Below are 11,914 nucleotides of genomic sequence, written 5' to 3'. Positions count from 1 at the left end.
TTTTTTAAATTTTCATTAATGAAACCTTTTAGAGAGTATTTATTTTTTGAGATTCATTCTTAGGAATATTTTTGTTGTAGAAATTAAGGGTCCCTTTGGACTCACTAAATACCACAAATGAAAACAAGTAAAATAGTATAGTGAGTACACATGGTACACGTAAAAATAAAGAGAAGCAAACCGTATGAAGAAACTGAATTTTAGATAATTATGTTCCATTCCAAGAATTTACAGCTTTTCTTAGAAAAGTCCTACTCTCGAAACAAAATGTCACACCCACTAACATGAAGGAAACAACTGTCAAAACAGTATACAGTCACATCTGTATCTGTCTGCCTCTCTCTCTTGACATATACTTCTTCTATATTTATAATGCAAACAGTAAGCATACAGCTATTCTGCATTTGTATTTGTCGCTATTGTCAGCTATGTGCAGGGTTGAGAGATATGTCTTCCCAAATTTCCCTCCCCCAGAAAAAAGATCTCGTCCAGGATCCTAAACAATGAGTTTTCAATTCCCAAAGTCAGATAATTGTTTATCAAGAATTCTGTAAAAATCAGATAAGCCCAATACCGAATTTAACAAAAATAAGCTTAAAAAGAGGGACAAAATATACTAGAGGGATAGTCAAACTCATAAATCGAAAAAAAACTGACAACGCCATGGCTAAAAATGAAAAAGAAAAACATACAAACGATAGTTCACATGACAAAACACGTAAAACTAAAGAATAATTAACACAAACCCCACCAAAAACTGGGGGTGATCTCAGGTGCTCAGAAAGGGTAAGCAGATCCTGCTCCACATGTGGCACCCGTCGTGTTGCTCATGTTATAACAGAACCGGTAAATAGTCTAAATTGGTAGGTCACATTCATGAAAGGGAAAGGGATTGTAGTTATGACGTAAGGAACATATCCGATATCATCTGTGAAACAGTTATTCCATAACGGTCAACCAACTCGTGATGGCATCTGTAAAATTTATGAAGCCATTTGAAACTCTTGGTTTAATAGCTTCCTTGTGAGCAGCAACCCTCTATTAAGAAAATCATGATAAGAAAAACAAGCACGGAAATATCGTACCAATTTAGGAGATATGTACCCTGTATGCAGGTGCTGCTGGAATGTTGCTACTTAGAAATGGAAAGTTCACAATTGGAGGGTTGAGTTTGAAATGGTTTTTCTGCCCAGCATTAACGCATTTACACTTTTTAGTATTTAGCTATATATAGCCTCAAAATGACCTTAAATCTACTCTGAATCACCTTTTTGACGTCAAGCAACAATCACTTTTTAAATGTGAAGTCAAATTTTTGAATTATGATGTCAGAGTTTACGGGAACCTGTGTGATTTTACGTAATGGCGTACAAATTTGCATACAAGTGTAAATATGTCTATTGTCCACAGCAATGTTTACTAGAAAATTAGGGTTTTTTTTTAAGTTGATATGATACACATACACGATATGATGACATTCAGTATTGCATCTTTAAATTTATAATATTTTATCATTGTTTTTTTTTATTTTTAGTATTCCCATCTGATTTGAATTACACAACTGTAAGAAAAAATGAAGTTTTCTGTGCAGAATGTGAAGAATGGTTGTCGTTTAGGGCTTATCACTGACCTAGGAAAGAATGGAACCAAAAGTATAGAAACTCCTATGTGTATGTTATATACCAGAGGAGGTAAGTAAATTATGGATATGAAAATAAGTAGAGTTTAAAAAGAAATTGAAGAAATTTGCAGAAACCTATATTGTTTGTGTTTTGTATCATAGAAATGAAAAGTATGTTTTTAGGACAATATTTCTGTTATAAAATAATTATTCCATTTTTGATAACTGATCCTATTTTTATTAATGACTTATAACCTACCACTGAAATAAAATTGTATGCTACACCACACTGTTATACTGTTTAGTTTCCACATTTATAATTCATTGTGTTTTCAATTCTCATTTAATCCTATCCAACAGTTTACATTCATTTCAGTGGCATTTTGTCATATATACCAATTGACATTTACATCGTGTTATATTTTTTCGTCTTTTTTAGGCAATGCTCCTCATTTGACGTTAGACGTCTTAAAGAAGATACAGAGAGTTCCTCCAATGGCTCACATGTATTTAAGTTCTCTGTAAGTAAAATAAAACGAGTAATTATAACTTTTTAAATTTCATTGTATTAGTTGAAATTTTACTTTTTAAAATGCAAAAAGCATTGTTCAGTTTTATGTTATACATTATGATTCAATTTCATAATTTTACAATGAAATTAGATGAACCATGAATCATTTTTTTCCCTTTACAATGGAATAAGCAGAGTTATGTCCCATGATCTATGATGTTCACTTTTTCATTCATGCCCTTAAAGATATTTATTATGGGAAATATGCATGCCTTAATTTGACTAAGTCAACATAAATGTATAAATTCAAGATGTATATTATGTATGGAGTATGACCTTCATTATATCTTTAATATATCCATGTAAATTTATGATGTAATATAAATGGATTGTTTTACCTGAGGGCTGTATAGTCAGTCAATGTTGTTAAAAACTCCCACCATCATCATCATGAATTGTTAATGTTTTTTTCTTCCAGGGCAGAACATAGTGAAGCTGTCACACAGTTTAAGGAAGGAATAGCTAATTTCTGTGGCATGCAGGTAAATATGGCTTCAGCTTTTAGTTCTACACCAAAAAATATTGGTCTTTTTAAATGTGAGTTCTACACAGGTAAAATAGCTATGTCCGTTAAAAATCAGTAATATGTCTGTATTATATGGAAGACTTACTGACAAATAGTACCTCAGACTTACAATGTCTGTTGCTTATAACGCGTAATACATCTATATCAACTCGTAAAACATATTAGCATAGGCACATCTAATTTCCATGGCAATTGTTTAGCCCTGTACCTTCAGTCATGGTTCATTGACTTTAAATCTTTGCATAACTTATATGTTAAAGTATTGCTATTCTTATTTCAATATTTGTATTATCAAAATAACACAAATAGGCGAGACATATATCTGTGTTTAAAGTTTATATCAATATCTACATAACCTTTAATGACAGGATATATTCCATTGATAAAAAATGCCAAACAACAGATTGCAAAACCGTGGAGTAAAAATCTGTACAGGTTTTATAAACTTGATTTTAGATTCTTTCAGCAACACATCCATTTATTTTTATTAATGGGCCCATGTTTGAAGATAATATAGGAGAAATATTTTGTTTCTGTAATTACATGAGTTATACATATGTTGAAATTTTAGTAATTTTAGGAAGTGTATGTGTATTTAAAGAAAATGTAAAACAAAGTTTATAATTTTTTTAAAGGATTTTGCAGTTTACTGTTCCTTACATGACCCAGCTACAGAGGTACCTTCGGGATACAATGAAAAATCAGGGACAGCAATCTGGACAAAGGGAGGGAAGTATAAGGTATAGCCTTTTCACCTTTATAGATACTTTGTATGTTCTTTTCTTATATATTTGATGCGTTTCCCTCAGTTTAAGTTTGTAACCCGTTTTTTTTTTTTCTCAATCGATTTATTAATTTTAAACAGCAATATACTACTGTTGCCTTTATTTATAAGCTGACTATTATTTGCAAAAAGTTTAAAAGAGCTGAAAAATTATTTGGTGTTATTTTCAAATAGAAATAAAGAAGATGTAGTTTGAGTGCCAATGAGACAACTCGGCATCCAAGTCACAACGTGTAAAAAGTAAATGTTTACTTCTAAAATTATTTTGGTTTGTTGCTGGTTTACCAGACAGAAAATTAAAATAGTGTATTTATAACAAAATAAGGCTAATGACCTAGTTTGAAATGTTATAAATTTAATTCTGCATTAAAGAATCATCTTGTTACTAGGATTATTAGGAAAGAAAGCAGGTGGGTCATTTACATAAAAAAGATATTAACCTAGCAACACACAAAAACAATGGAAACAAAATTTCTTAACCCAACAACACAAAAACAATGGAAACTGTAAATTCGGAAACTATTGCGTGTATTTATTATTGTGAATTTGTAATTTTAGACTAAAATGCGATTTTAATTGTTGCGATATTGAGCAAAATCCTGTTTTAATTCTTATAAAAAATTTCAAAATGCATTTTTAAATTATTGAGATTATAACCCTGTCACACTTTTCGCAATAATAAAAACATCACAATAATTTCTGAATTTACAGTAAATATAGACTCATTAATTTGGATTAGAAAATATGAATTTATACAATTATTTCATGGATAGGATAATCTTAGAATTTTATAGCCCTTCCTGTTCCTGGTAATTATTTTCTATTCACAAAATATAAGACTCTATTCATAAAAATGAGAATGGAAATGAGGAATGTGTCAAAGAGACAGCAACCCAACCAAAGAGCAGAAAATAGCCAAAGGCCACCAATAAGTCTTCAACACAGCGACAAAATCTCGCACCTGGAGGCAGCCTTCAGCTGGCTCCTAAACAAAAATGTGTTCAGTGAAAATGGAGTCACACTAAACTCTGAAACATATAAATGAACTAAAATTTTAAAAACATGCAAGACTAAAAAAGACTAGACGGCAGAGGTTTCTGACTTGGGACAGACACATAAATGTAATGAGGTTTAACATAGTTTATGAGATCTCAACCCTTATTAGAACAATGAGACATAGAAAGTACTGATGTATCAGATGAAAGAACCTTTACATGTATTATTATTTTTTAAAACTTTTTTATTTGAAAGTTAGATGTCATCCACTTTATGCAAATCCAGGAAGCTTTTCAACCTGATATCTGTGAAGCATTGTATGACGGGGATACAAATAAAGATTCTACTCGCAAACGATTACTGAAAGCAATGGATAGAACTTTGAACTATCTTGATGAAATTCAGGATAAATGGAAAAGTTCTCAGGTTTGTATGTCTCTTAAAGTCTTTTAGAGTAACTGTCTTGCCACTAGGTATTTACTTGTACCTTCTGTTTACTTGACACCTACATTTTTTGTCACACTTTGCATACTTTCTCTTTGCAGTGGGTGAGGGGAATTAATCGAGTGTGTTCATTATTTTAAAGAATATTATTTTAGAAACAATGAACTATAGTTGTTAATTTCTGTGTCATTTTGGTCTCTTGTGGTCGTTGTGGAGAGTTGTCTCATAGGCAATCATACCACATCTTCTTTTTAATTTAGCTTTTATTAATACAATTTTTTGTTGACTTATGATACAGAAGTTACAGAAGACAGCACTGTTTGGAGTTATAGAAGGAGGATTTAGCATACAAGAAAGACAGAAGTCTGCACATGAAACTGTTACTAGAAATGTAGATGGTGAGCTTGTCTTAGTTTACTTGTAACTTCTACTCTAAAAGTGATAAAGATATTAGAAAGAAAAAAAAACAGTTGTAAACAAAAAAGCATTTGTATGCCAAAAAAAAAAACATCATTAGAATTGGTTTTCGAATAAAAAAACTTACTCTACAATTTAGATCCTTATCTCAACCAGAATCTGACCAGTTGGAAATTAATCTTCAGTGCTAAAAATTTCTGACATATATATTGCTTAATGTTGGTAAATGTCTATGGTAATTAGTTACAAAATATTTTTGTTCTGTTATTTAATATCTGTATAAGTGCTGAGCAAATTTCTTGTAATTTCCTCTCTGTGTTAATATATAAATCTGAGGCTTGCACTGAAGCAGACAATGTGTGTGTGAACTCTGGTAATATTAAGGAAGTGTCAACTGTTGTTTCATTTGAGCAATACTGATATACTTATTAAGTTGCCTAGCTTAAATTCATATTTAACTGACCAGTTGCAGAAAAACGTTTATCTACTGGCATGAGTTAAGGATTGATTGAGGTTTGCATGTCATGATGACTTGGTTGTATTTGTATTTTTAAATCATTTCTGTTTTGGGGGGATGTAAAACATGAAGTGCCATATATTAATTGGTTGTATCTAATCTAGAAGTCAGGCTAGAAATGCCCATCAGAATTAAAGAGTTTTCTCATGGTACATGGAAAACATGAAAGAATCAGAGAAAACAATATGAAGCATTGTAACCATTGAAAACTGTATTAAGATACACAATATAGACAAAGTATGAAGTGGATTCATGTGAAATAATGATTACAGATGAAATTTAAAAGATATTTGCCATAAATTTAAGATGTATGTAATTCACTTGAATAAGAAATGAAGACTGTTGGAACTTAAAAACTTTATTTTGAATATTCATCATTGGTAAAATGTCAGTTGCTGCATTATGAATTTCTTTTAAAAGAGTGTGTATTTCTTTAACAGGGTTTGTACTAGCAGGATTTCATAACAATGGACCAAAAACAGAAATGTTTGACTTAAGCCAAGTAACAGAAATTTGTCAGAAAACAATGGTAAGGTTAATATCAAAACAAGAAGTTTAAATCACAGAAAAATGTCTGATAAGTTATCTGATCTAAATGTTGGTGATTATTCAAAGTTTTATCTGATTCTGAAAAATCTATGACTCAGTGTTTATTGACTGATGTTCTACAGCAACAACCATAACGGAATATAACATCACACTAACGGAATATAACATCACACTAACGGAATATAACATCACACTAACAGAATATAACATCACACTAACAGATTATAACATCACACTAACAGAATATAACATCACACTAACAGAATATAACATCACACTTACAGAATATAACATCACACTTACAGAATATAACATCACACTTACAGAATATAACATCACACTAACAGAATATAACATCACACTTACAGAATATAACATCACACTAACAGAATATAACATCACACTAACAGAATATAACATCACACTAACAGATTATAACATCACACTAACAGAATATAACATCACACTAACAGAATATAACATCACACTTACAGAATATAACATCACACTTACAGAATATAACATCACACTAACAGATTATAACATCACACTAACAGAATATAACATCACACTTACAGAATATAACATCACACTAACAGATTATAACATCACACTAACAGATTATAACATCACACTAACAGAATATAACATCACACTAACAGATTATAACATCACACTAACAGATTATAACATCACACTTACAGAATATAACATCACACTTACAGATTATAACATCACACTTACAGAATATAACATCACACTTACAGAATATAACATCACACTAACAGAATATAACATCACACTTACAGATTATAACATCACACTAACAGAATATAACATCACACTTACAGAATATAACATCACACTAACAGATTATAACATCACACTAACAGAATATAACATCACACTTACAGAATATAACATCACACTAACAGATTATAACATCACACTAACAGATTATAACATCACACTAACAGAATATAACATCACACTAACAGATTATAACATCACACTAACAGATTATAACATCACACTTACAGATTATAACATCACACTTACAGAATATAACATCACACTTACAGAATATAACATCACACTAACAGAATATAACATCACACTTACAGAATATAACATCACACTTACAGAATATAACATCACACTAACAGAATATAACATCACACTTACAGAATATAACATCACACTAACAGAATATAACATCACACTAACAGAATATAACATCACACTAACAGATTATAACATCACACTAACAGAATATAACATCACACTTACAGAATATAACATCACACTTACAGAATATAACATCACACTAACAGATTATAACATCACACTAACAGATTATAACATCACACTAACAGATTATAACATCACACTAACAGAATATAACATCACACTAACAGATTATAACATCACACTTACAGAATATAACATCACACTTACAGATTATAACATCACACTTACAGAATATAACATCACACTTACAGAATATAACATCACACTTACAGAATATAACATCACACTTACAGAATATAACATCACACTAACAGATTATAACATCACACTAACAGAATATAACATCACACTTACAGAATATAACATCACACTAACAGATTATAACATCACACTAACAGATTATAACATCACACTTACAGAATATAACATCACACTAACAGAATATAACATCACACTTACAGAATATAACATCACACTAACAGATTATAACATCACACTAACAGAATATAACATCACACTAACAGAATACTCCCAAGAATCTGTATTTCAATGGATGTTGACATAATCTCCATTAGAAACTAATCAGCAGTATTTATCAACAAAACACAAAATTATAAGTCATTGGGTAAAATTGGTCCTTTTATAATAAATTTCAATGTTTGATTATTTCAAAACTATAAAATGTAATTTACAATTTCAAGATATTCCTCAACTGAAACATTAAGAAAATTGAAAATAAATTATGATGACTTAAGTCCCCTTCATTTTGAACTCTATTGGATGGTTGTTTCCTTATATTATTATTACAGGAATGTTTACCAGAGAACAAACCCAGACTTATGCAGAATGCATGGAGACCAGATAAAGTCATGGAAGGCATAGCATTGGGAATAGATATGTTTGATAGTTCGTATCCTTTGAAAAAATACATCAATTAGGAGATAACTGTATTGTATTTTAAGCATCTAGGGCATCAATTTGTGATTTGATGGTCACAAATTAAGTTAACTGGCGACATGTTAGCATCTAGAATCTGTCATGATTTAAAAATGTTTATCATGCATGCATGTTTTGGGAATTTTCCTAATTTCTTGATTTGGATTTTGCATCCATACAAAATACTAAAATTTTCATGATTTTGGTACTTTCTGTATTTTAACTCCTGCAGTTATGTCATATACACAAAAGTCATTATAATTTTTGCATAATTTTTTAACTTGGAAACCTTATTTTCAGCAAAATATACAATTTAATCAATACTTTATATTTTATCTTTTTTATCTTTTTATATGACGACCGTGTAAATTTTCTAGTTCTCTTTTTTGTGTTACAAGTATCAGGTTTTTGTCTCTCATTTATTGTACACCACATCCTTTTTTCATTTCACTCTCACTTGAAGATGTACAATAAAGAAGATATATAATTTATAAAAAGATGTTATTAATGAATCTGAAACTTCATCAACAGACTTCTATAATCTGAGGTTACCAATGGGTGGTATTTGTAACATACTTTCGTGAATTATACAAGCATTGTCTTCTCCCAATATGCCTTAACTGAAGATCAGATATCCTTACATTGTTACGGAGAGAGGATGTGGTTTAGTGTTTAAATTCAATGTATGTGCCAGTCCTGAAGAACAGGAAGGCAATGGAGACCATCTTCTTGGATTTCAAATAAATCTTGCTGACAAAAAGTAAGCTTACTGAGTAATTTAGTCAACCTGATAAATAAGGGAGTACCTAACACTTTGACTATATATAATGGATTTGGCACACACAATTTTCATAAAACTTTTTTACAAAATATTTTAAAATTTCTGGATCAATTTTGAAATATGAAAATAATGTATAAAACATGTAAATACTATAAAGAATTTTAGAATGATGTATTAGAAAAGGGAAATAACTCTTGAAACAAAAAAAGATTTATTTGTCATTGTATATGAAGGGAGGTAACTTGAAAATAGAAAAACTTATTGTGTTGCTAAATGTGAAGTTTTAATATACTTATTTCAAATTGTCTGGAATTTGCAGAAATATGCAGTGTTAATTTAGCTTGAAATATATATGTCTTTTCCAAAGGTAATATAACCTTGACTGAAAATAAAATTGTTAAATTGAAGAAAAAAATACAAACAATTTTTCTTTAGTTGACATATGTGATTTGTTTTAATTTAGACAAAAGGTTTGTCAAATTAGTCTTATATTTGGTAAATCAGTCTCCCTGGTCATATCACTTTAATGCTGTGGGTTTTGCTTTTTATGAAGGCAGTAAATTTTTTAAAACCTTTCTTACATCATTTTAAAATGTTATTATTATTCATATTATTGTCATTGATTTTTAATCTCCTGGTAATTTTGAAAACAGCCACAAATGTCTTAAAAAGTACCTTGTCTTTTTTGAGTATTGTGTGTTTATTATTTCAGGTATGTAGATGACTTTGGACCGTTGTTAGAAGGTTGTACATGTTATGCCTGTCAGAACTTTACAAGATCTTATATCAACCATTTACTGAACACATCAGAACTATTATCATCTGTTTTACTAATGATGTAAGTCTTCTTAAGTAATGAATTGATGGAAATATTTAAGCTTAATTATGGTTATAACACATGAAAATTAAAAAGATTTTTTTTTTATACATGTCACCTAAATAGGTCATTATGTCATAAAATAAAAATTCCTTCATTTTATAATTTCCTAACAAAATTAAGAGTATAAACTATTTGCTATCACCTAAACACTAAACATCAACATCAACAGCTAAAACGATTTAGTATTTATTACACTTTTTTCCAAAATACAAACATACAACACCATTTTATCTTGAGCTGTACTGTCTATTGGAGACATTTTGTTTTTTGTTTTTTTTATATAGTATTGTATTCTTTCTGTTTCAGCCAAAACTTCCATCATTATTTTGAATTCTTCCATCAGATATTTTATATAGTATTGAATTCATTTTGTTTCAGCCACAACTTCCATCATTATTTTGTATTCTATCTGTTTCAGCCACAACTTCCATCATTATTTTGAATTCTTCCATCAGATATTTTATATATAAAAAAGAAGATGTGGTTTGATTGCCAATGAGACAACTATAAACAAAAGACCAAAATGACACAGACATTAACAACTATAGGTCACCATATGGCCTTCAACAATGAGCAAAGCCCATACCGCATAGTGAGCTATAAAAGGCCCCGATAAGACAATGTAAAATATATAGTATTGAATTCTTTCTGTTTCAGCCACAACTTCCATCATTATTTTGAATTCTTTCTATTTCAGCCACAACTTCCATCATTATTTTGAATTCTTTCTATTTCAGCCACAACTTTATCATTATTTTGAATTCTTTCTATTTCAGCCACAACTTCCATCATTATTTTGAATTCTTCCATCAAATCAGACAATCTCTACAGGATGGAAACTTTGATGAACTAAACAGTCTCATACAAAAACAGAAGCCAGTAGACAGCTGACACAGCATAGAATAAATTTTTTTTTAAAATAACAGTGATTATTTTCATTGTCTAGCCTGCAAATTCTGTTGCAGAAAGCTTGACATAGGGAAAGTGATCTTGCGACAGCAGCATTAGCTTACTTCTTAAAAGCTTAATATTATGGAAGGTAGAGAACCTGGATACTTCATACGTTGTATATAGATGCCTTATGTTTTGAAGTTTCCAACTATCATGTCCTTTGTCCTTGACCTCCTTTCATGGTTCAGTGATTACTTGAGAATAAGATAAAGACTTTTAGTACTGGTATTTTTAATAATAATTTTTCTCTTATTATGAGTACCGTAATAGGATAACTATATTTGGTATGTGCGTACCTTGCAAGGTCCTCATGCCCATCGAACAGTTTTTACTGACCTGGACCTCATTTCATAGATCAGTGAACAAGGTTAAGTTTCATGGTAAAGTCCATATCTCAAATACTATAAGTAACTGTCTAATATATTTGGTAAATGGAATGATTGCAAGGTGTACATGTCCAAGTGTCATGTGACCTTGCCCTCATTTTCATGGTTCTAAGGTTTAAGTTAAGGTTTTGTGTTTTGATGTTTTTCTAATACTGTATGCAGTAGGTCAACAATATTCTGTGTATGGAATGATTGTAAGTTGTACATGTCCAACTGGCAAGTGTCATGTGACCTTGCCCTCATTTTCATGGTTCTGTGGTTTAAGTTAAGGTTTTTGTTTTGATGTTTTTCTAATACTGTATGC

At 30.2% G+C, this 11,914-nt stretch overlaps 1 protein-coding gene across 2 annotated transcripts; it reads left to right on the top strand.

Moving 5' to 3' along the window:
• Nucleotides 1–57: 57 nt before the first annotated feature.
• Nucleotides 58–11,184, top strand: LOC139510067 (queuine tRNA-ribosyltransferase accessory subunit 2-like). 2 transcript variants are annotated; one of them, XM_071296295.1, is made up of 12 exons: nt 58–140; nt 1,535–1,691; nt 2,061–2,142; nt 2,611–2,674; nt 3,354–3,458; nt 4,754–4,924; nt 5,241–5,340; nt 6,317–6,405; nt 8,486–8,586; nt 9,244–9,372; nt 10,106–10,231; nt 11,050–11,184. In XM_071296295.1, exons 2-12 carry the CDS (start codon nt 1,574–1,576, stop codon nt 11,162–11,164), a joined length of 1,200 nt encoding a protein of 399 aa, XP_071152396.1. In that variant the 5' UTR covers nt 58–140; nt 1,535–1,573; the 3' UTR covers nt 11,165–11,184. The 2 variants fall into 2 exon arrangements, with proteins under 2 accessions (XP_071152396.1, XP_071152397.1); XM_071296296.1 differs by having other exon boundaries at nt 112–248; nt 1,483–1,691.
• The last annotated feature ends 730 nt before the right edge of the window (nt 11,185–11,914 follow it).

The sequence above is a fragment of the Mytilus edulis genome, chromosome 2, assembly GCF_963676685.1.
Source record: "Mytilus edulis chromosome 2, xbMytEdul2.2, whole genome shotgun sequence".
Lineage (NCBI taxonomy): Eukaryota > Metazoa > Mollusca > Bivalvia > Mytilida > Mytilidae > Mytilus > Mytilus edulis.
This window is presented reverse-complemented; position numbering and strand designations above follow the sequence as displayed.